Below are 26,593 nucleotides of genomic sequence, written 5' to 3'. Positions count from 1 at the left end.
ACACACGCAATCCCGCATTCATTCAGGCACAAAGCTGCTTCGCTGCCGAGCAGAGAGGATATATGCACAAGTGGAGTAAAGAGGATAAAAATTACACTGTAAATTATTCAAAAGGACAGATCTGTAGAGTGTGCGATCAAGTTTGCAAAGTATATAAAGAGCACCTGGTGTAAAGTTTAATGTGTGATCAAATATTTACAGGCAACATGGGTGAAATATACACAAGAGGCCACAGAATATCTGCTTTCAACAGAAGCCCAAGGAGGAGAGCAATGTAGAAAACTGGCACTGTGTTAGCCCTAAACCCTAAATACAAACTTAAAAGGACATCTACTTTGGCTTATTGCAGGATGTTGGCCAGTATTATGACCAAAGCTTTGCGAAACAGCACTGACATTTCACAATGACCTTTGAATCTGATGTGCAGATGTGGAAAACAGCAGGAGCGACGCTGGTTAGGAGCTGGGGCGACTGGGGATATTCAGCAGGGGTCGTCGAGTGAGAAAAACCTGAGGATCCTGGCTACCTGCTGCTTCTGGCAGCACCGTGGACAAAAGAGAGGGCTCGGCACTTCTTTTTCCTGTTTGATTGCAAACAATGAGGGGATTTAAATCTACTCACGACAGCCATGGCAACGGATTTCGAGTGCCAACCATCATGTGGAATTTTTTATTTATTTTTTTTAAACGTGTCAAAAATAACACAAAGTGAAAATATAATATATGAAAGGATCTGTGAGAGAGGTCTTTTTTTTTTTTTTTTAGGCACTGACTCCTGCTTCTTCCTATAAAGTCAATATTTGTAATGAAAAATGTCTCAGGTTAAACAAAAAGACCAGACCAAGTTTCATGACTCCGATCCATTAACAGGCTTTTCATTCAATAACTTTTGACTCACCAATGAGCCGTTCCACTAAATAATGAGTTAGATATTCAAGGACACAGTTTGACTTGGTCTTCCATTCTCCTACATTTGGCACGAGTATAGAAAAGCTCAACTATTCTGTCGCTTTCTCTGGGTATTTTCCACAGCCACATTCACTGAGGTTGCTACAGTCGTTGCACAGATGATCTGTAGTTAGAGGTATGAAAACATTTATCGTAAACCTATCGTAGTACCATGAGGTGATACATGGAATACGTGTACGACATATCTCTGAGAAAATATTTCTTTTTAGAAGATGCAGACTTCTTTGATATCCTACGGAGTTAAGTAAGAAAATGCACAAAAATACAAACCGCTCTGGCATGTTCCGCTTTAAGTCGCAGTACTGTAGAAGAGCTACATTAGATCAAGCATGAAATGCAATAAATTCCCTAGAAAGGCATCTAATTGACTTAACATGTTTGTGCTCCCCAGTATAAAAAAATGGCATCCTAGAAGCACTGGAATCATGGGATTACACTCCCAATCCATTAGAAAGTAAGATCATCAAAATCGGACAGCAAGGCAGGAATGTGTTCCTCGGGAGAATTCAACGGTAAGCATGTTCCTCTATTGTTCCTCTATTCAACTATCTAATACAGCTAATACAACGTCTACACTTTGCAGGAGGCGATGGCTTAAACCTGCTGTTGGGCTTTCAATAGTCATAATCCGTTACGCGTGTTTGTGTGGTTGGTGGGGTGTTCAGTCACTTCTCTTGAAATAAATGACTCAATAGAAATGCATATCCATAACGAGGGCATTCCAGCGTCACATACCGGCGCTGTGCCAGTTAACAGGCCGCCTGCTCCCCACAAACCCAAGCGTGTGTTGGTACGCGTTTCACATTCCTGTTCGACAAGCTTCTCTCAGAGGTAACTAGTCTTCATGTCGTCCATTACGTTTTCGCTCGAAAGCGTGAGATAACCCCCCTCCCCCTCCCCCCTTGTTGTTTGAAAGGTCAACCCCACTTTGGACCTGCGGGGGGTTCCACTGTGTCCTGAACCTGGCTCCCCAGGTCACCGCAGGTTGATGGCCAGGGTCACTGCTAGGATGATGGCCGTCAGCATCAGGAAAGGCAGCCAGGTCTTCAGAAAGCCCGCGCAGCTGAATCAGGCGGCGAACACCCACAGAGAGGAGAAGAGAGACAGGTAAATGAAGGTGAGGAGAAGAGCATGGAGATCCAGGTTTCAGCATGAACAATATGTACTCATCTTTTTCGTACAAGCGTACAAAGCCCATTTACCTACACTGTAAAAAAAAAAAGTTATTTCACTGGAATTCACTGTATAATTTTACAGATTTTTTCCGTTTTTTCTACATTAAGTGTTAATGCCAGAAAAATACAGAAAAATACTTTTATTTTAAAAAAAAACCCATTAAATTAAGGTTTTAGTCTGTAAATTGATATAATGAGATAATATAGTTGTTTAACAGGATAATTCCATTGCTTAACGGTCTTGAAAGTTAAATTACATTGAATTTTATGTAAAAAGACAAAAAAAAAAACATAATTTTACGGTGTGTAAAATTGAGGCCTCTTTCTGGTTTTTTACTGTTAAACCTTAAATTTAATGTAAAGAAACGTTAAAAAACAATCGTGAAAAAACGGTAAAAAGTCTGGCAGCAAAAGTTGCCAAACACTTACCGTGAAATGACAGTAAAAAACCTTATGTTATTCTACAAAGAATTTATTTTTAAAATACAGATATCTACTGTACATTTTCTGTATTTTCACAGTCCAACTGTAGATTTAAAAAGAATTGTAATCAAAAAACATATTTAGAATGTTAAACAAATGTATAAATCTGTACAAACACTGAAAAATATTGCAAAATACCTTAAAATTACATAATTTAAATGAAAACTGCTGTTTTCATACGGTTTTCTTTGGTAAATTCACAAGATTATTCAATCCATCCACAAGAACTCCCTGTTAAAGTACAGATTCCTGGAAGTAAAACACATAAAAATGATGTAAAATGACTTTCAAATACCCTCCTTTAGGCGTTTATTTTATGATTATCCAATCTATTTACAGGTAATTCCTGTTTAATACTGTGTTTTTACTGTACAAAAAAGAGAAGATAATGGGATAATACCTTCCAGAAACATTGTAATAATAGTCATTACTTTATATAAACAATATTTGAGAGTATTTACAAGCAACTCTCCAATATATCTACATACTTTTACCATTAATGTATGTTGTTTACTTTAAATAAACATTCATTTATAGTTATTTACATGTCAAATTAATGTAAAATTACCCTATTTGACAGCCCATTAATAGTATCTTAAAAGCTTTAGGCATTTATTTTACATGATTATCCAATCAATTTACAGTAAATTCCTGTTTAATACTGGTTTTCTACTGTACAAAAAACAATATGTGATAATAACTTGCAGAACCATTATTTTATAGTCATTACTTTATATAAACGTTACAATCAACTCTTCATTATGTCTACAGGCTTTTCCCCATAAATGTATAAGGGTTTACTTTATATAAATAATATTGTATAGTGTTAAAAAGAAACTAATATACTGTACTTTAATCATTAATATATCAGGTTTACTTCATACAAACAATACTTTATAGTGATTAAAAGCAACTATTCAATATATCTACAGACTTATCCCATTAATGTACTGTGTGTTTACTTTGTAAAAATATTTGACAATATTTACAATTAACTATCCAATATATGCATCAGAGACTCTTCAGAGGGTAAATATTGGTATAATGTATAGGGGTCCATTTTAGCTTATTCAATGTGGTCTCATACTGTGTGTTAGTGTTTTAATCGCTGTCAAACTTCATCCTGGCCAGTGTCTCTTAATGCAAGTCTACTAAATTCTAGCAATAGAGTAGGACTTGTATTTAGCTTTGCAGTTATTTGAAGAGGGGTTAACAGAGGTACTGAGACAGGTAGGACCAGCCATACCCGTTTAATGCATTGAATGAGGCTGACATGAACCCTCACTGCATGGCCTCAACAACTCCACAGCAAACCCACAAGCAATTGTTCTCAATTATAGTTGGATCAATGTAATTATATTAGAAACTACACTACTGTAATATTTTGCAAGCATATTTATGGTAATACAAACAGTAAAACAACTTGGCAGCACACAAGCTTAAAAAGCTATAGGACTACTGCACCAAATCACCACTGGTGACAAAGATGCTGTATTTAGATCTGTCTTTGTAAAAATAAACATTCTTTCACTTAAATATTTGTGGAAACAAAGCCATAGCTTCAGTTATGGGAATGCATAAGAGACAAGAGTCAACCTAAACTACAGGCCTTGGATGTACATGATGTCTATTTTAGTCCAAGTCTGTGATATGCTCATCACTATATAATCATGTTTTGGTCTGGCAAATTAGTTGACAAAAGAATCGTGCAGCCACAGTTCACATCACATAGGCCCACAACCCTATAGGCCTACAGGATGACGATACAGTACACAGAGAGCCAGGCAGCCTACAGCCTGGGTAAGCCTACATCTTTACCATCCTAATATTTTAGGGGGCATCTGATGTTCTTGCCTCATTTCACTTCCGTGGAGGCCATGGGCCTATTTCAGATTCATGGCCCAACATCTTTTTCCATTGACTGCTTACTTTGCTGATGTCTGCGGTGATGTCTCATACTGTGTCCACTCTGGCTTTTGATGTTTGTTCCTGTCTATGTCATGCAAACAGCTCAGAGCATGAGCTTCCCTCTTATGTGGGGTAGAATGAATATTCATGCATGTCCGGTACCTTAAATGCCTCACGAAGACCTGGGTGATCTGACCACCCCTGCCTCTGAAATTACACTACAATTTCCATTGACTTGCAATGGTTACACAGGCATTGATGCACATATTGGGCAATGTGTGTTTCATTAAGGTGTAACATTAATAAGTCAAATGGATTGCCTGTGCCACAGCTAAGCTACACTTTTATAAGGGGTGGAAAATCAATATTAATGCACACCAGTACCTCAAATACAGTATGTACCTGCTTGCCTAACTTGTTCCGCTAGTTCCAACCCTCATACAGTTTAATTCAACCCTGCGTTGATAGGTAAGTGTGTCCCCTCCTATGAAAGTCATGCCTACCGACAAACAGTATGGACATCTGCAACATTATGCTTATTTGAGAAATTATCTGTGATTTCATTTCAAAACTGAAGGAGTAGGCTTTTCATAAAAGGCTGTTAATCCACTTTAAAAACGTTGGAGTCTTCCAATACAAACTCCAAACTGTTTTAGGCAAGGCTCAGTGAATGTTATGAAAATAAGCAATTCAGAAATTTGGGGACGTTTTTACTGTTTTTCCCAATTCCCCACAGTCAGAAACTAATATGCATGCGGGACAGACCTCTTTTTAATGTATTTGGTGTACTTCAAATAGAATATGTAGCATACACGTTCTTTTCCTTATGAAGTTAAAATTGTTGTTAAAACAATTTTTCTTAATATTAAGACCCAAAGTGAGTCACAGTGTTCAACAAAATGCAAGGTCATTGTGCAGTCTACTGCTCCCTCAAATCATTTAGCCTCTCCCTACTTTCTACAGGTCAAAGGGAACAGAGTTTTTCATGGGCTGAGGTAATATACGGTGAATAAAGACAGGGAGGACACAGTATGAATAAAGCTTTACATTGGTGTGCAATATTTTTTTTTTCAATTTAGCAATACATGCAATGTGTGAAAGACTGGGAAGGGATGCTAGGGCTCAACAGTTCAACCAAGGCTTCTAGCATCAACGTGAACATTGATAATCAGGGCGTGAAGCGATGTAAGACCTTAAAATGGTTGAAAAAACAGAAATGTAAACAGAAATGGTCTCTTTAGTCTAGGCTACGTGCTTCAGGAAAGTGCGCGCAGATTCAAATAATTGAATGTTGCACAATCATTGGATGAATCATGCCGGGCAGAGACGATCTTGACCAATGATATTGTTTGACTTCATGGGGGGCTGTGCTAACGTCAAACTCATCTCGACGCAGAGACAGTGTGGATAATAATGTAACGCAGGAGTCAGGACTTCTCCACGATGATTCAAATTCAGCTTTCACTTAAGGTAAAGTAATACTTTTCTTTTTATGTACATGCAGTTTCCTCACGAGATATCAACTGGACACGAGTTAAGATAACACTTGCATACGTTTCACAATTTTAAAATGTCAGCAGGGATAACGTTAGCATTTGCCGTTTATGTGCCTTATCAAAGTGTGTCTGGCGTTAGCTAACGTTACATTAAGACTGTCCTTATGTAATGTTAGCCTTGAATGTGAACCATGCACCAATCGTAATTTTAGCTAGCTAGCTAGCTAGCTAGTTAAATATATAACAGTTAACTAGACAGTTAGACAGTTTAGCAGGTCAGCTTGATTAGCTGGGTACTAGCTAATACTAGTAATTAAAGAAACGTTATAACGCTCCGTTGCTCCTAACGCTAGTAGTTAACATTACTGTTAACTAACCGGTAACCCGCCGTTTAACGTTACCACCTAGCTAGGTTATGCCTCAAGTTTACATAAGCTATCTCAGCTGACTAACTTTACGTTGGTTCTACTTTATGAACAGTGAACCACACGTTGTAACAACAACAAGTTACAACTTGACATTAAACGGAGCGTCTGCTTTGTGGACCACAACATCTTAATTTGAACGTGATCGTTATTTTCACTCATGATTCAGTGTGTCCAACTTAACATTACCATTCTGTCTTTCCAGAGAGAATATTTCCATTCCCGCTTTCCACATAAAAATAAATGGACAGGGAATTGAACAAACTCAGAAATAAGATATAGGCTACCTGCTCTATTTATAAGTGTTTCTTCCTCCAGACAATTGCACTCAGTCTGTAATTAAATATGTATTTTAAGTTAAATTTTTGCTGTAAATCAAAATAAATAAATACCTGGTGGTCAATGCTGGCAAGCCTCCACAAATAAATCTATGTATACTACTGTTACAGTAATGTTCAAATCTCACCCTAATTCTTTAATCCTTGTTTAGGAAAGATGGAAGAAAGAATACCAAGATAAGAAGATCAAGAAGATAAAGAAAGCTAAAGTAAATAGATGTTCACCCTACAGTATCACACGTTATCATCTGTACCTTACCACATCTTTCTCACCCATGTTATGGCTCTCATTCTGTGTTCAGTTTGACAAGGATCAACAGACCAGACAGCTCTCCCACAGCCAGCCTGAGAACCTGCTTTACGGTCTGAATAGCCTGGGTGAAGTTGAAGACTCGTGCATCAGATGGCTGAGAAAAGGATAGCCCAGAGCAAGAGGGAGCCCAGCAGAGGCTAAGAAGGAGGCAGCAAAGGAGTTCACAAACCCACATACAGCTAATGGAGGTACCGAATGACAGGTCCATTTCAGAAAGCAGGTTTAGTGAAAACTCTGAGTTTGTTAACCCTGAGATGAGGGTAATTCTGGGTTTTCCGTTTCAGAAAGAGAGGTAACCTAACCTCGGACTCTGTGAACCTAACCTAGTCGGGAACAGGTTTTCTTCTTTCAGTCTCCTCCCTCTGACACAGCTCTCTTTCATTTCATCATTCATAATTGCAGTCTGTATCAGGCGCATTTTAGCGCAGTTTGTTATCGGCATGAATAAAAAAACAGGGTTGGTTTATTAACCATGTTAGGCAGATTATAAAACGTTTTTTTTTTCTCAAAACATGCAATGTCCTTTTTTTCGACGATCCCGGTGATGTAGAAGCTGTATTACTTTGCAGGGAGTTAAACATACGTCAGGAGATGATATTGAGGCCCCGACGCATTTTAATTTCCAGATAAATACCTATTTGAGCGGTACCGTTTTTTTCTTCCCAGTCTATCAGTTATGTAGCTTACATAACCTTATCATCCTCATATCACTAACGTCACCCATCGTGGACATGCTCTACATCCCAGCACATTATTTGTGTCACATTACATTTTTTTGCAAACAACTGTTTTCTTTACAACATTGGTGATGCGGAGCATATTGGTAAAGCTACTGTAGCAAAGCGCCGTCAGAAGAGTGTGACTCACTCTGAAACGTTTTTTAAATGTTTGTGTAGTGTTCCCTGGACACAAACCAGTAAGAGCCATTAAAAAAAGAGTTCCACAGTATTGCAGGTGAATGATGTAAACCCTTTGAAATATAAGATTATGAATTATAGTTCTGTTGATGATGGTGCTGCAGCCTCAGAATGGGATTAGTAGGCCTAGGACTTTTATAGATTATAGGTTCAATACCATTTCACCAGTAATATTATACTTATGATTAAATATGATATACACTATATTGGAACTAACGCATTTACTCTAGCAGCAATTTTCTCCCACGCAAATTCTCTCTTTTAAAGCAGCCGCTGTGTTGCTTTTTTAACTAAATACATGTTCAAACTCACTGTATGTGCAGTATTTCTGCCCACCAGGTTGTTTGTGGTTGTTACCATGGTGAATCGTAGTATCATGGCTCCATTCATGCTGCCTGAAACTGAAAACTCAGAGTTTCCCATCTCAGGGTAAATCAACTCAGATATCAGGGTTACACTCAGAGTTTGTTAAACCTCCTTCCTGAAATGGGCCCCTGCATTGTTAACGGTTGCTTTACCTGGTCTGTGCTTGTAAATAAAACGAACCGGATTTGGATTTGTAACATTTTTACACCCCTTTTTGTTGGTACAGCCTTACTTGAGTCTAAACACAGTGACTTGGGACTTGTTCAAGACGGTGAAGGTTAAGATTTGTGATTTGCACATGTGTGACTTAAGACCGTTACACACTGGGGGCGTGACGAATAAGCGACGCCAATATGCAAAATAATCGCCTGTGAGTATTTCACATCAAAACTATTCACACCGGCAGCGATGCAAATTTGTGACAGTTTTCAATAAAAGGTTTGGATATTCACGCCAGCTCATCTACAATGTCAGTAGAACAGATGCTGAAGAGAGCGAGAAAGTGACGGAAGATGTGGTGTGAATGGACGAGAAAGAGAGAGCAGTCGGAGCAGAGGAGAGTTAACGTTTAGTGGTGAAGATATGAAGTGATTGTACAGCAGCTAGATTCTGCAGTTTGACAACAAATAAATGCAGCAGCTCCTCAAAAGCACCAAAAGGTGTCCTGTCTTGTTTCCAGGCTGCTGAGTGGAGGGACGGGGGCTAGCTTCGGATACGTCCCAGGAAAAGCTGTAACACTAAGCTACTGTAAGCTATTTATTGAGTTTCCTCCAACTCTAATTGAGTATACAGTTAATACTCAATTGAATTCCCTCTGCAAAACAGTGTAGCATATGTCTCGGGCTTATTGTGAAAGGTAAAAACGGAAAGAATGTTTCTGGCATACGCTGCCATTGTAAAGGTTGAAAGGAGTAATAAAGTTTGCTGACGTACAGTCTGTAGTTGGAACAGCAGCCTCCGTGTTGTTGTTTGGTGATCCTCATAAGTAAACACTACTTGTGACAAAAACAACAGTTCGAAAAAATATATTGACATGCGAAATAATCGTCCCTGGTGTGCAATGGTCTTTAATCTCACCTCTGATATTTTTGATTAAGAGCTACTGTCGGTACACGATCCGTTCTGCACATGCGCAAAATGTTCGCGCATGCGCGGTTGTACGAGGATTTACGACACTGCACGATCTGTTCCACGCTTCCGGTCGACAGCCAAGCTAACGTTAGTTTAGCTAACAGCTAATTCGGCTAACTGCTAGCTGAGACAGCATGTAATAACTTTAAAAGACCCTCAAAATAAAACTTGAAAATAAACGTTGACATATATAACAAACACCTAACATATATAACAGCTGTTAGGTCAGTTCTACTTTACTTGTGCTCATTTAAAATACAATCACTCAATACTTGTCTTTATTGTTATTACTGTGAAGTCTTAATTTAGCTGTAGCCTGCTTTTCCCATTACGTTTGAGTTAACGTTATTTTAGACTGAATCTAGCTGTCAGCTAGCGGTTAGCCGAATTAGCTGTTAGCTAAACTAACGTTAGCTTTCCAGTGGAGGCTAGCCATAGGCTAGCGTGGAACAGATCGTGCAGGTCGTATGGATACGTAAAACAGTATTATCTTGCGCATGTGCAGAACGGATCGTGCAGGCAGAACGGATCGTGTACCGACAGCTACTCTCTGGCGAAGCCACAAACCAGAAATGTAAGACTCAAACTATGATGTCATCAGGTTACTAAGCTGCTTCATAGACAATGAATGTGAAACTAATTTTGTAGAATAAAAAAAAAACAAATGAGGTTTATTCTATGTTAGCATTTTATTTCTGAAACAGAAACTCTACCCGTTACCTCTGAACATCCCCCTGGGTGATCTCAGTGTCATCTTTCAAATATTTCTCAATTCATTGTTTTTGGAAAAGCTCCAGACATTATATCAGATGACATCACAAATTTGAGTTTTTAGATTTTGGAGAGAGTTGTTCATGTTCACTGACATTTTTAACACACATGTATGAATTCCCAAATTGCCCATAGTTCCCCTTTTGCTATAATTCAATGTACCAGACAGTTTTTGCTCCCATAAGTTTATTCATATGTGAACTTTAAGGATAGCACTGTTTAAATAGTGCATTTCTTTGTAAAGCATGCAGTAAATTCTATAAGTTCTATAATACTTTCTGGTTATGATACATCTTAAAATCTCATACATCTCAAATAGAGATCTTTAGTGAATGGATTGGACAATGCTGTAAAATGTCAGCAGAAAAAATTATATATTTATTGCGTGTAAAAGTAGTTGATGCAATTGCACTTTTACATAGCCCTTTTGGTTTTTGTACATTCAAAACCCCATTTACTAATGAGGAAGTTGTGAACATATATTGGTTAGTAATAGTAATTACTGTCAAATAATTTTTGCTTAAAAAACAAAGTTTATGAAGTAAATCCCATGCACATATAAGAAAAGTCTGTAGATATATTGGTGTTGCTTGTTATTACTGTCAAAGAAGTTTATATAAAATAAACATGTATGTACATATAATGGAGAGTTGCTTGTTATTACTGTCAAATAATGTTTATATAAAGTAAACCCCCTACTTCAATGAGGAAAAGTCTGTAGATATACCAGATAGTTGCTTTTAAGTTACTATAAAACAATGTTTATATAAAGTAACCTCATATATTAATAGTAAAGGTATGTAGATATATTGGAGAGTTGCTTCTAAATTACTATAAAACTATGTTTATATAAAGTAAACCGCGTACAATAATGGTAAAAGTATATATATATATATTGGATAGTTGTTTGTAATTACTATAAAGAACAGTTTATATAAAGTAAGCCCCCATACAATAATGAGGTACAGTCTGTAGATATACTGGATAGTTGCTTGTTATTACGGGCAAATAATGTTTATATAAATTGAACACCCATACAATAATGGTAAAACTATGTGTATATATTGGATATTTGCTTGTATATATAAAGTAAACCTCGTATATTAATGGTAAAGGTATGTAAATATATTGAGAGTTGCCTTTTATAACTATAAATGAATGTTTATTTAAAGTAAACAACATACATTAATGGTAAAAGTATGTAGATATACTGGAGAGTTGCTTGTAAATACTCTCAAATATTGTTTATATAAAGTAATGACTATTATTACAATGTTTCTGGAAGGTATTATCCCATTATCTTCTCTTTTTTGTACAGTAAAAAAACAGTATTAAACAGGAATTTACCGTAAATAGATTGGATAATCATAAAATAAATGCCTAAAGGAGGGTATTTGAAAGTCATTTTACATAATTTTTATGTGTTTTACATCCAGGAATCTGTACTTTAACAGGGAGTTCTTGTGGATGGATTGAATAATCTTGTGAATTTACCAAAGAAAACCGTATGAAAACAGCAGTTTTCATTTAAATTATGTAATTTTAAGGTATTTGCAATATTTCTTAGTTTTGATAAAGATTTATACAGTTGTTTAACATTCTAGAAATGTTTTATAACAAGAATTTGTTTTAATTCTACAATAGTTAGACTGTAAAAATACAGAAAATATTTACAGGAAATTTCTGTATTTAAAAAAAGAATTTTTCTGTAAAATAATGTAAGGTTTTTTACTGTAATTTGACGGTAAGTGTTTGGCAACTTTGCTGCCAGACATTTTACCGTTTTTTTTACGATTTTTTTTTTTACAGTGTAGCCTGGAAACCAGACAAATCTGCCTAGGGCTGCACGATTATGGCCAAAATGATAATCACGATTATTTTGATCAATATATTGATCACGATTAATTATCACGATTATTTGTTGATTTTAACCAAAACTAATTTTATTGTCAAATAGGCTAATTATAACTGCTTTCACATCCATATTGTGCTACATTCCTCCTTTGTTGAAGGATACTATGAAGGAGTATGCCATATCAGCTGTTGTGCGACCGCTTTCCAAACATGCACGTTTGCCAAGATACAGGCAACGCAATTTTCTGTTCATGTTAACGGCGCATGTTAAAATCTGGTGCCAATAGGGCACCGGTGCCCGGTATCTACCGGACAAAATAGCAACGCGGATTACGGTGCCACTTAAATGTCTGCGTTGCGCTCTGATGCGCCAAAACAGACGTTACAGGCAACAGAAACATCACTGCATGTCACGCTAGTAAACACTAATAACACTTTACACAGCAGCTAACGTTAGCCTACCGTTAGCTACAGTAGTAACTGGATTAAACACGGCTAAACTGTATTTTACCGTAGAGGATTCCAACAGCGGGACGTACGACAGTCTGCCGCTAAAGATATGAGCTATAAGACTCAAACTAGCACTGGTCACTGTTGTCTGAAAAACAACACAGACGGGACACAATGTTGCGTTTACTGGTAAACTGGTAAACCTCGTGACGACTTATGACCGACTGCGACTGTCTACATCTAAACTAAGCTGCACGGTGCAGGGAACAACTCTGATTGGCTCATGGAGGCACGTGATCAGAGAGTGGTTTACGGAGCTTTGGAAAAAAAAACTTTGATACAGAGCGTTCTATGAACGGAATCAAGCATTTTAAATATCGCTCGATCACGTGAATTTGATCGTGGGAAGCCAAAATCGTGATCGTGATTAAAATTCGATTAAGGGCCCTGACACACCAATCAGACAGGCCGACCGTCGGCAGAAAAGCCAGGTCGGACTGATCAGTCAGGTCCAAAAAAATGCCTCAGAACCCACTGAGGCGACGCCGACTTGAGCGTACGCTCTGCGCGTGCGCGAAACGTAATACGTCTCCATACCAGCAGGCGGCGCTGCTCTGTATTGTTTCCATTAACAGTCTGATTATTTCCCAGAAAATGAAAACCGGCAGCTGATTGGACGAACGCGTCACGTGGGTCTTTTTTCTCCGGAAATTCACAGCCAGACTGTCATGGCGGCTTGTTCAGAATACGATCTCATATTGTACTATAATAGTTCACCGAAACGTGTTTCTGAAAACATTTTAAGCGAGAAATATGCCGTGCAGTTGCTGAATCTGTCTTCATTTCTTATTGACAAAGGTCAGTTTAAAAGATTTTTGTCAGATTTTGAGCGGCTCATGCGCTCCCAATTTCCGGGTGAGTCCCGACTGCCCTGTCTCCGACTGAACATGTCGGGTCGGCCCAAATGAATGCCGACGGCTCCTCGGACGGCCGACGGCACGGAACACACCGAACAGACTCGAGTCACGGACCTCGCCAGACGGCCCGACGCCCAATTATCGGGCTGGTGTGTCTTCTCTCTAATTTTGCAGCCCTAAATCTGCCAGCTCGTGTTTCAACATGGGGCGGGTTTAAGACGACGCTTGAACGTTGTCACTGGACATAACTGGCATTCTCGGTCCAGTGCAACGCACCAGGCTCACGGAACTCAGATCACACCGTCAAACTTGGCGGTTCTGATCAAATACGAATCAAGATTGTTTCTGTATTGCTTATTTGTCACCTTAAATGTTTTCAGAAACACATTTTAGTGTACCGTTTAGCGGTAATTCGAGAAACTTTGTGACCTTGCCGCCATTTTATTCCTGCTTCAAAAACGGACCAAGCACCGCCGTAACATGCATTTGTCGCTCAGTGCTACATCACTCTGATTGGTTTTAGGCCATGTTTCTTTGCTCTGATTGGTTGTAGGTCTATTCATTGCATCCAGAGGCATTTTGGTCTGTGCCGTTGGTAACGATGACACTAGAAGGAAAGCAAAGTAAAGGTTGCTGACATAGTTGCCACTGTGCACTCTGCAAAGTGACTACAGAGGGAAGGGACTATAGGGACTCACAGTGTTTCCTCTACGTTGATAGCATAGTGGCGGTCCGCCACGGTAAAATTTCCAGCGCCACGGTATCAGAAATACGGCAGACGCGCAACAGGGTTTCCGCTATGTACACCGCGCACCACCGCTCCTTCAGCTGTTTATGAAAAGTCATAAAGTCGTAGCGCCGTCTGCTCTACTGAACTCAAGCGAACTGTCATCCGCTCTCTCTCTCCCCCTAGGGTGAGCAGAGCAACTGGAACAGTGACAGGACGTCATCACTCGCGAAGTTATGGCGACCAAATAAACAACAGGGCGAGTGCTACTTCACTCAATAAGTGATAAACAGCGACGAAAGCCGCGACATGAAATCCGCACTCACGCCCGTGAAATATGACAGCTACAGTTTATTGGAAAATAGCATTGTGGACACTGAAGTTGATGAATTTACCGTTTATCAGACACCAGATGAGACAAGAAGCTAACGTTAGCTAACATTAGCCACGCTGCTGTGACGGCCCCTCTGCCTCTGACTCGCCGCTGCAGGAGACTGTGTGTATTCCTCCGACACGCTGTAGTAACGTTACTGATTTAAAACCGTTTTCCAGGTTAGTGGGGGTGCATACCGCTCCAAACCAACATGAAAAATGTAGCTAGTAACGTTCACTCAGCATTTAGTTTTGTTGTTAAACTGTGTGTAAAATGAGCGGTGACGTTAAATCACCCTACGGTACCGTCTATTTTCTGGATGGTTTCAAGGTAACGGTCAGTAGCTTACATTAGCAGATAAGGCCATACATACTCTGACGTCCAACACCCCCCCACCTCCCCCCCGCTGAAAAAAATTCTAGAGGAAACACTGGACTCACCAGAGAGCAACTGGGATGTGTAGTCCATCCCTGTAACACAAGTTTTCAAAGGCCTTCTGGAGCAATGTCCTATATACACTCATACTACCTCCCACACAACAGGTTCAAGGCATACCAGTAAAATCCTGCCCGAGCCCCTGGGATCACAGTGAGGGACCTCATTCACAAGCTTCAGCCCTACTTCTTACGGTGGCTTGGAAAAGAGCAGCTTCAGATTATAGGGTAGGCTCTAGTTTGGGCCTTTAAGGCAAATAAAATGCAGATATTTTTGGACAGAAGACTATTGACTGTCCTACTATGGATGTAAACAGCCTCAAGCACCTTTCAGCTTCATAGTTATCAGTCACCATTTCTCTTTAAATCCACTGCGATAGATTAGAGCTACAACAACAACAAAAAAAACAGTGTCCTTGAATCTTGAACACTGCCTTATGTTTCTATGTGGAAAAAGTCAAACTATTCAAAATGATTTATCATGAGGCTTTGTGCTCATTGTGAATTTGTCATTCACAGTATTTTCAGGTCAAATGAAATTATGTCCCGGACGTTTCACGTGCCGTTGCTATGGCGATCAGCTGAGAATCCCACCTACACTGAGGGGGTACAATCCGCAGTGGAGAACGAATAAAGAAAACTACTTGTATCACAAAAAGTGAGTTGAGCCATAGAGTGGAAACACGGCGATAGACTTGTAGAGAGCAACACGCAGAATTAAAGCTGTTATCTATCATGTTTTTAAAATGAATGTTAATGCAATATTTAAATCGACTTATGGGGTCACGCCTGTTTTGGTTGACAATGCCAATTGAGTCCACTCAAAACTGATTTGATGTGATGTTACACCAGATTTATATTTTCACACACTGAGATCAGTATAATTCAAGCGGTATCCCCTTTTTTATGTTATGTCACACATCCTTCTAGCCTAGAAATCTAGACGCACCCTAGCGGCAGCAAATGTAATTTGCAGCCAGGGGGCCTAGCAACTCTCCGTTGGCTTGCGAGTTAACCAAACTCTAGCCAGGCCAATCACATCATGTATAGAGTCGGTGGGCGGGCTTAACATAATGACAGTTCGGTGTGAATTCCCTGCTACTTGAAAACGAAGACGATGGCTGCTGCTGCGGGCGAACAGCGGTCTTTTGAATCGGCTTTGGCCGTGACTCTGCAAGACTTGGAGTTAAGCTTTTCTTTGAGAAAAGAACAAAGAACGGCACTGAAATCATTCTTAAAAAAGGAAGATGTGTTCGGAGTTTTGCCGACCGGATACGTTTAATCTATCAACAAGCGTTGCTCTGGTTGGTTGTAGCGCTATCCTATTGCGTGCAGAAGGAATTTGAAAGACAACCGTTTATCCCGCCCCTCGGGTTGAGCCCTGCCAATGGTGAGTTCCCAGACCCAACATCTTCATGTGGGTCAGGCTTGTCAGGCTAACATCCTTCCCCAACAACTCAACTTGTCTTTACCATAGCTGGAACGTTTATTTAATGTTCTACACCATACAGCACTCTAACCCCAGCAAACAGTATTCCCAAAGACTGGACACGTTACCCCTTCTTACCTGACGTGTTTTCCATGGATCAAAGCAAGGAGGCAGAGGTTGACCATGTTCCAAGAGGTGCTGTTTTCATATCGCATCAGATTCAGAGCCATGGCGACGTGCGAGTGACAGTTGTCACAGCAGAGGTTGTGCTGGGGAGAAAACAAAGAGTACAAATCATTACTGGTGTTTCCACTTTCATGAATAAAAGTAAATAAAATGTCCCCAAGAGCCCTTATTTACCATCCTGTGCTTATACTCCTCTGAAGCATCGTGTACCGCCGTGTCCCAGGCATTGGAGCCATTAGCGTAGACTTTGCTAACGTCAAGGATCCAGTACCTACATTCAAAGAGAAACACCAACTGTACTGTTGTGCAGGACTGATGTCAGGAAACAGGTTTTGTTCTGACTATTTCTCTGTAACAATATGTTCACTGAAAGATCAGTGAGAGTCGCATCAGCCACAACAATCCAAATATTTTCATTTACTTACTTTGTTGGTCTTCCAAAAGCCATGTTGTCTTCCTGCAAAAAAAAAAAACAAATTGCTAATTATTATTTAAAACAGATGAAGTTATAATTTGTGTACTCATGTTTCTTTAAATTTGCCTGGGCTCATTGTGCGTTCTTTTTTTGTACTACACTTATACTAAATGAAAACGTAGCCAGACATCTGTGTTCATTCTTTGGCAGTAAAAATGTAAACCTAAATCAGCCCTTTGAAAGATTTTCTAACTCAAAAACGAACTGTATCCAACGATGTGATGAACAGTCTCACGTGTGCGCTGACACACTTTTTGGGCTCTTTGGGAACCGGAATATGTCATTTAGAGTGTTTAGCGTTACGAATTTAGAAAATGTGCCTCACATCCTGTTTGTCTGTATTCATCGACGACTGTGTGTGAAACGGCCAAATGGCTCCTCGCTGTGATAACGCAGGGGTGCCAACGCACTGGGCTTCTGCTTCCATTATCTCACTGGTTCCTCAAGACACACACACACACGGAAAATTTCTTTCTACTTAATGAAATCTGAAAGCCAAGTTACTGCATCTCCATCTACGCTGGCTGTACAGTGTATGTCCACTGTTGATGCAACTATATTTGGTTAGGTTGGTTGCAGGCGACAGACAAACTAAACGAGTATTTAGCCATATTTTGGCAGAAAATGTCATAGTTTGAAACATACTGGAAATACAGATGAAGTGGATTATTCAGTAGGAGGGGTTTGATACGTTTTTCTGTTAACTCAGTTTGCTGATAAACAGTTAGCATTGGAATCCATTGTAATTGACTATGTAGTAAAGATCCCTATTTTCTGTTATTTTGGCACTTTTTTCACCTACCTCACTTCCTGGAACTCACTTCCTTTCCTCATCACTGATTGGTTCTTGCTTCCACCTGTCACCCCTAATTACCTGATTGAGCCCACCTGGTCACCACTCCCTCTCAGTCACTCCCTTCTCACCTTCACTAAAGAGGGCAGCTGGTAAGATGAGTTTTAGGTTGCACTTTAATTCTTAACATGTCCAAGTTATTTAAATGACAGCTTTATTTATCCTTATTTCTTGAAGATGGACATGTGAGAATATTGACTTCCTATTTGTTTTCTTTCAGATCCCCCAACCCATGTGTGTCTTTTTTTGTTATCTTTTCATTCGCATCCCCATTTTGTGGAAATAAATGTTTGTTAAAGTTGTCTAAAGTGTTGTGGCTCATGCATCCTGACCAATGCCCCGTGATGATAGAACTCAACCTACTTAACAGACTAACTGCCATTCTACGTGAGGGAGCAAGTTTCAACATTTCAGTCTACTTTCAAGCTCGAGGGGTGAGTGTTTGATAACTACTTCACACACGTTTTTCACTGGACTACTGCTAAATACTAAAAGTCGTCAACACTCATACTCATTGTCTTACCTGATATCCAATGTGCTAATGTTAAGTCACTGTACCCATACAGGCCATAACATTCTACAGTACCAGTCATTACTCACTGAGACAAAGTAAGGTCCAGCGAAGTCCCGGATGACACCAGTGGAAGTACAGATTCCCATGTGGCCAATGAACGGAAACAGCCATCTGAACAAAAAACAAACTTGCAAATGTTAATATTACAACTTAAAAGTAGTGTGTATATATATTTTGGCCAGGACACACAAGGCCAGTGTTATGTTTTCTAAGTGTTAAATATACAATACTCAAACTGCACTCGGAGGTAGCACTAAATTACATTTGTAACGTAACTGTTTTGTGGAAAAAAGGGTAATAATCAATTGACTTTTACCCCCAAAACCAACTAACCTGGTTCCGAAATTCAAACTGATCTTGCAGTTTAATGTGGGAAATAATTGGTTGACATTGTTGAATTAGTACTGATATACACAGCTGCCAGCACTTTATCAATGGAAGAGAACTATTTAAATAAAATAACATTACTAAATTAATTGCAAAAGTTGTAATATAACCTATCCTCTGCATCGACTACTAACTCCATTGTTCTAAGAATATAACTAGAAATAATTAGATACTTAGCAACTGTTTCTAAACATGAACATGTGACTGACATTAGTAGCATTAGTATTCTGACGTGCATTTTAAGAAGGCTGACTAAGTATAGTAAGCCTTCAAGTATTCAGTATGTGAAAGTTTGCCATTTTAGTTTACTTGGTGTAATATGGCTTTCTAATGTAGGCTTTTGCTGAATGAACGTTTTATATGGACCGACATTTTCATATTTTAATTATTCGCTAATATTAAATCACCTGACTCTTACCAACAGCGAAGCCACAGCAATAAACACGGCGAGGCCACATTAATAAACACTTCTTTTTTTTTAAAAGGAAATCAGCAACACGTCTGCTAGCTAGCTAAGCTAATAAAGCTGTCACTTCCACCCGAGGTTTTGGTCAGAAGCAGACTTGCAGTGGACGGCGAAAACTCACGATAACACGGGGATAGGAGTCCACACAATACAGTAAGGATAGCGACTGGCCTCCGGGTTAATTTTCTCAGACGCTATATGGTAATTCTTCATGGTGTCTTTTTCACCAACATCCGCCATCACCAGCTGTGGAATATGAACTTCATGTGTCCCACTTACAGCTGCGTCAAGTCGCCCAACTACACAGAACAATACCGGAAATGTGATTTCTTTTTTCTTTTTTTTTTGGCTTCAAAATGATGTGCCCGTTTTGGTAATGAATATGGCTAATAAGTAGAGGGATAAATCATGCGCAGCGTCATGGACAATTTCAATTAAATAATAGGCATTTTAACTTCTGGGGAAAATGATAGACGAAAACAGACGTGGCGTGTTAGATATAATTAGCCATATACTATTTGAGAATTCAATGTAGGTTTTATTTTGAAAGGTATAGAAAGCTCTTTCCTCATTTAAGATGGCTTGATACTGTCCGTCTTGGCAGCAGCAGTAGCATCCGGGATCTGTACAGGAACAGTTTATATAGTTTAGTTAAGTTTTGTGAAGTTTATTTGGATCTATGCGAGCCATCAAAAGGAATAGGCTACATCAGTCTAGTAAAACTTTAGTCAGACATGGCAGTAATTCAGCCTTACAGAAAATATGTCATACTTCAAGAAGTTAAATACACACCCATTTTAACAACCTTTCTCTGAAGTAACTACGATTTATTTGGATAATATGGTAGTCAAAAACCACTGAAATGTTTTAACTGATGGCTGTTATTTCTGTGTCAATTATGATCATCTACCACAGAACAGTAATCCAACAAGTAATACAAGTGATGGGGGAAATATGGGTTTACAACCGCATCACAATTAGGCTATATGATGTATAATTCAAGGCAAAAACACACAATTCTTTGGTTCCAATTTTGTGAGGATTTGCTGCTTTTCTCAGTTTCATATATAAATTGAATATATTTTGATTTCGGACTGTTAATCGGAACAAACGCGAAAATGAAGATGTCAGCCTGGGCTTAAGGAAAGGCCTCACCACATTTTGACATTTTGTCGACCAAACGCTTGAATAATCAAGCAAATAGTTTGCAGATCAATCAGCGATGGAAAGTATAATTAGTTGCAGCCCTAGTCGTCACTAACCTTTCTGACTTCAGAAGTGTCAAGGGTCAACACCTACAGTGTGAATAATTTAGCAAGCTAAATCTAAGATCACAAGTGATTAAAGAGAAAAATAGGTGTTTCCCTGATTTTAATGGTAGGCCGATATGCAGCATTTTACTAAAAAACAATGTATGGACTAATACAAAAGAAATCCCCCGCAATCATCACTTTTGACCCACTAGAAGTGTGTGATGGTGTCTGGTATTTTTTCATTTTGCTGTGTGCAGGGTGTTTATGGGTGACAGCAAAGAGCCTTTTTGGCCTCACATGGGTGTGTAACCCCCAGCCAATATTGGCGTGCAGGTTTATAATATTGGCGTTCCTCATTCCCAAGTACCGCCGCTTTGTCACGCCCTTTGGCGTCCCATACTGACGCATAACTTTAACTCACACACACACACACACACACACACAGAATGAAGCTCTGCTTTCACACACAATCCGGCGATATGGCACCTTCCTTCCTGCGGGTGGGTGTGTATTTGTGCTTTACAAACATAACTGCCGTGAAACAATCACAAAATAGCGTTTAAGAAAATGTGATTAACTGCTTTGCTCCCTCTCTTCATTCACTGCCTAGCTTGCTCGACCACCTTGGGACCTCTCCCAAAAAAATTTGACTGAGCTGCTCACACCTCATGTCCACACTAAGGCTTTGGTGAGTACTGATTAAGCGCTTATGAGCCAAAACAGTTGGAAACCACCGGTATAGGGAACAATTTAAAAATCAAGATCACTGCAGTCGGCAGCGGGGAAACAAGCTACAATGTAAGTTAATAGGGCAATTGTCCAGCTTTTATTTACCTTCACAAAAGTGCTTGTTTTGCCACTGACAGGCTCAGATAGATAGATAGATAGATAGATAGATAGATAGATAGATAGATCGATCTATATATATATAGATATATATAGTGTCTAACAACATTATGGAAAGGATTTAGTTAGAGTACAGTAAGATCCTTTTTAAAACATAAAAACATCCATGAAATTGCATTCGCAAAACCCACCAGACTCAATGTAAATAAACAGTAATTTTAGCATCGTAAAATACACTTCATTCAAATTTGACAAACAAAATGAAACTATGAAAAGGCGTTTTGGGTCGTCGTTCCACTTTTCCAACCATCACAACTGTAGTTTTGGTTGAAATGAACACATAGTTTACCGATTTACATGTGAAAATTTGTTGGCTCTATACACGCTAAAAGTCTTGCTTTTTTAAAATGGAGTCTGGTGGGTTTAGCGCAAGCGACTTCTGGTTAAACAGAAAGGTCTATAAAAAGGTTTTAAAGGTATATCTCTGTAGGGATCCTTTCCATAATGTTGTCAGACACTTGGACTATTAATTTAAGCCTGTCAGTGGCAAAACAAGCACTTTTTTGAAGGTAAATACAAGCTGGACAATTGCCCTATTAACTTACATTGTAGCTGGTTTCGCTTGTCTCGCTTAATACTGGACCAATGTCAAAGATTGTTGAAAAAAAAAAGTGTGTGTGTGTGTGTGGCTAAATATGTACCATTGTTTATTACTACAGACAAATGGACTTACAGCAACTTTTCCCAGTCACTGGGCCACATCACTTCATGTCATTTTGAGACAGAAAGGCCTTTTTGTTTGGGCATAGTTGAATGTATTGGTGTGGTTGCACTACTTTATTGGTATGGTATGTCCATTAAGCAACTTTTGGGAACACAAATACTTGAATAATTTGTCAACAATAAGTCCATTGTTATTATCCAAATTCAATCCTAGCACTTTAATGGGACTTCTGTCCAGTTTATTGCAAAATGCCTCCATTTGATTTCATGCCGGCACAAGGAGAGCTCTCCAGTATGGAGGAGGTGGAGGGCTGCAGCTATCGAAGGAGTTATCTGTGGCAATGGTGAAAATGGAAACAATGATGAACCCAAGGGATCTGCTGGGGCCCTGTGTACTCCATACTGGGTCCCATTAGATGTGACAGGTGATATATTGTGCGAAGGGCAAAAACAAACTACTCAGCAAAAGCAGGCAGACGTTGATAAACGAAGGCACACTGAGCTGAGGGAATTCTCCGGCAAAATGTCACCTCAATATCTGGCTTAGCCATCCAACCCAATTAGGCCAGAGGATGTGCAGCTTTCGGGCCTGTAATTTGGTGACATGTTAGCGTTTCCAGTCAAAGGTTTGAAAAGTAAAATGTCAAGTGCCTGCGAGTTTCCAGTTCAGCTCCCTGGACTCTGATTGCCCAGCTAAGAAATACAATGAGGGTCTAACTCTGTACTTTTAGAAACCCATAGGAGCATTTGAATTTATCCGAAAGGTTGTGTAAAAAGTTGTGATTTTTTTTAAAAAATTTTTATTACTGGTTAAAAAAGGCCCTGATTAAAGACAGAGAAAATGACTCTCCAGTCATTTGAAACTACACAGCACTTTTTAAAAACCATGTCACTTAAAAAGCCCCAGAGAGGTGAAGTGCTCTTCATTAAAGGCTAATGAAATCTCGTGAAAGGTCGTGTAACTCGCATAATGAATCAATACATTGATTCAGTGTAATTTGTTGAAATTGCGGTATTGATTTTCCGTTCGACATACACTAAGCTTCAAATTTGGCATCTCTGAGGACAGGAGGGAAGTCATTACCCAGAGTTTATGTTGTGCAAGACTAGATTCCCAACTGGACAAAGAGGGAAACTGTCCCAGAGTCAACCTTTCAGTCAACCTTCAGAGGACCCAAAGGCCCCTGGGAATATTTTGCATGTGGTCTTTTGAATTAGTAATTAACAATAATGATTTGAAAAGGCCCTGTATTGAGGCCCTGCACTTTCGATGGGCCCCTGTGGACCTAAGAACGTGGTTACAAAGGGACACACTGCCCCCCTGTGGTTATGTTGGAGAGCTACTGGACATGGTCCATCAGGGCAGTGGTCCCAGCCTTTTTAGTCTGAGGTACCCCCACAGGCCTGAGGTCGGATGAACTCGGGTACCCCCCTTTATCGATTCCCAATGTTATGTTCCAAATGGTTAACATTATTCATTCTATAAAAGTGGATATTGTTATTATTTCATACAATTGAACTGTCAATATTAAGGTTGGTTTGGTCAGCAATTGTACTACTACTTGGCTACAACTACTTGGAGTGCAGCTGAATGTTTCAACCATTTAGTTACTTTTAACTACTCATTTAAACTGTTTTATTCGTTACTTTTAGCTAATTATTTCTGCCGTTTAGCCATCAATTTTAGCTACACGTTTAAACTTCTGTGCTGGCTTGCTTGCTAACTAGTTTTTCCACACACTCTTACATACCTGCAACATGTAGTGTCTGTGTGCTACTCTCCAATCTTTCCATGTACCCCCTGGCACCTGCAGAAGTACCCCCTGGTTGGGAATCCCTGTGTTAGGGTATATGGGAGTCTTGCACGGGTCTTTACAAGTTCAGACACACAAGAGTCAACCTTACTGGGAAACAGGTTGAACAAGTTGAACAGATCTATGTTCACCTAACAGGTGAAGTGACAACAAAACACCTGTACTGACCTGATCCACAGAGACATGTCTGCATTACAGTCAGTGGCTCCAAGGCTAATGAAAGGGGCGCGAGACAGGAAACTATTGAGCAAGCGAGTAGCAACAGGAAGTGTGTAAATATTTGTTAGAGCGATAAATAGGCAGAGAGAGGGTGTGACGGCGCGACACTTTGGTAGATCACACGCATGTTTATCAGAGGCCAGATGTCTTTATTTAAAACTGTGAAGAGAAATAGTGGTAAAGTGAATGTAACACTTTCAGAGAGCCTCCCAACCCAGAGACCACGGTAGTCTGTGCTTCAAAAATACATTCTGTTGAATGGGGAACTCAAGATACAATTATGATTTGAATATTTTGTAGATGGAAAATCTGATGTTTTACTGCACAACTTAACCTTGGCTTTAATAACAGAAATGTGTCACTAATCCAAATTACTATGAGTTCACATGCAACTGTAGCTAATAACTCACTAATTTAACATGACGCTGTTGCTGTCAACAACCCATCTTCTAACACATGTAAATGGGGCCAGTTTTTCAGGCATGATGCATATTTAAACCTTTTAAGGATTCTATGATGAAATCCTGCCTATGAAGTAACACTGGTACAGCCAAAATTAGTCTATGTCATTGTAAGTGGACCACAGTTTCTGGTGTCTGGTACACTGTGAACTCATTTCCTTACAGGACATGAAAGAACTCTTGATTACTGCAAGCACTTTCCAAGCTACAATACGTGTTTTTAATCCCAGTCGTCAGTCTGCAAGTCAAGCTTGCTGTTCCCGATGTTATTTCAGTGAAATGTGCAATCAGAGTGGCAAGATCTTTCACATCTGTGGTGCTTTCCCCCTCCTCTTCATCTTGTCATCTTTAAGTATACACACCCACACAACTATGCAAACAGTTGACTACATTCTCTCTTACACAACTATTTCTCTGCTTAATGCACCCCGTAACCTAACCTTAACCATCTAAATGCCTAAACCCTTTGCCTTATGTTAACTAATTCTAAGCTTAACCCTCAAAAGTCTTGACCCTCAAACATCTTTTAGAGAAGTGAGGAAAGGCCAAAATGTCCTCACCTTCCAAAAAATCACATCACTCCAGTTCTGTAGTCTTTACACTGGCTTCCTGTCTCTCAAAGAATTGATTTCAAAATACTCCACTCTACCTCTCAGTTCATCTGGGACAGGTCTGCTTTCTGTCCCCAAACTCCCCGAAAACTGCCGGTTCACTGCAACTTCCAATTCTTTTAAATCAAGGCTGAAGACTTTTCTGTTTGAAATCAAGGGCCAAAACTGACCGTTGTGTGCCTTTTTAGAATCTTTGAGAATATCTCAATCACCCTTTTACGGAAGAGGATAAGGGCCGCATTTGAAAAATGTATTTGAGTTCCGAGTTTGAAGTCAGAATTCTGAAAAAAAAAAAGTCAGAATTCGGGGAGTTTTTTTCTTCGTAAAGGGCTTTTCACACGGGGAGCGACGCTTCGACCTGTGTAGTCGCGTGGATCTGCCGGGGTCTACTACACTCCTCATGTGAATGACAACGCTCCGCGATCAAACGCCAGGCGATCAATGTGTGGTAACCATGGGGATTTTGTGCACTACTGTATCCCTGCCGTTCAACTGAATGACATTAGCTGACCGTGGTATCATATATCCCTAATCACAGGTCGGGTTTAACAAATAGTTGCAACTCTAGTCTTTCCTAATCACGGACTGTTAACGTTGATGGCTAAAGTTAGCTAAATTAGCATAATTACGGACGTTAACCAATAAATCCAGTCTTGTGCTGATGCTCTGACAAGCAGAAGCCCTGCTGTCTATGTCCTGATAACAGATTTATATTTTAGGGAGCTCACAAACAGCAAGAATCAGTCTCTTGTTCATTGATTTGCACGGCGTGTCGCTCGCGTAGGGAAAAGTTCAACCCTTGCAGCGTTGTGCGTGTGACGAGCACGAACGCGACAGTTTCACGGGATCGCGCCCACTTGTCGCGTCGCCTGTCAAACTGCCCACGCCTCCTCTCATTCAAAATGAATAACGAGGCGCGACAATCGCTTCCCGTGTGAAAAGCCCTTCATTCTGTCAGGAATGAACTCAGAATTCTGAGAATAAAGCCAGAATTGTGAGAATAAATTCTGAGAATAAAGCCAGAATTCTTACTTTAAACTCAGAATTGAAATACTTTTTTTACATGTGGCCCTAATCCTCTTCTGTACCCTTTAAACAGTGAACACGTCCCTTTAAGCCACACGTGTCAAACTCAAGGCCTGCGGGCCAAATCAGGCCCCTTGCAGATTTTCATCCGGTCCGCATATCAATTTAGGTTCACAATAAATTTTGGCCCAACTAGTTTCTGTCGCTTTTGCCAACGTTTTTTT

General features: G+C 39.6%; 1 protein-coding gene and 1 long non-coding RNA gene across 4 annotated transcripts; one reads left to right on the top strand and one right to left on the bottom strand.

Annotated features, from left to right (window-relative positions):
- Positions 1-69: 69 nt before the first annotated feature.
- On the bottom strand, positions 70-19,735 carry tmem222b (transmembrane protein 222b). Of its 3 annotated transcripts, none has more exons than XM_031278826.2 (6): positions 19,538-19,735; positions 18,590-18,674; positions 17,087-17,118; positions 16,836-16,932; positions 16,614-16,744; positions 70-2,031 (listed from the first exon to the last, which is right to left on the bottom strand). In XM_031278826.2, exons 1-6 carry the CDS (start codon positions 19,654-19,656, stop codon positions 1,944-1,946), a joined length of 552 nt encoding a protein of 183 aa, XP_031134686.1. In that variant the 5' UTR covers positions 19,657-19,735; the 3' UTR covers positions 70-1,943. The 3 variants fall into 3 exon arrangements, 2 of the variants coding, with proteins under 2 accessions (XP_031134686.1, XP_031134687.1); XM_031278827.2 differs by lacking the exon at positions 70-2,031 and adding an exon at positions 15,051-15,245; XR_004895390.1 differs by lacking the exon at positions 70-2,031 and adding an exon at positions 15,522-15,969 and having other exon boundaries at positions 16,491-16,744.
- Positions 6,356-26,593, top strand: LOC118493435. Its single transcript, XR_004895391.1, has 4 exons — positions 6,356-6,366; positions 15,381-15,387; positions 21,641-21,645; positions 26,461-26,593. It is a non-coding gene; the product is annotated as an uncharacterized LOC118493435 (long non-coding RNA).

Source organism: Sander lucioperca, chromosome 16 (genome assembly GCF_008315115.2).
Source record: "Sander lucioperca isolate FBNREF2018 chromosome 16, SLUC_FBN_1.2, whole genome shotgun sequence".
Lineage (NCBI taxonomy): Eukaryota > Metazoa > Chordata > Actinopteri > Perciformes > Percidae > Sander > Sander lucioperca.
The sequence above is the reverse complement of the archived record's forward strand: the minus strand, read 5'-3'. Positions and strand labels throughout refer to the sequence as shown.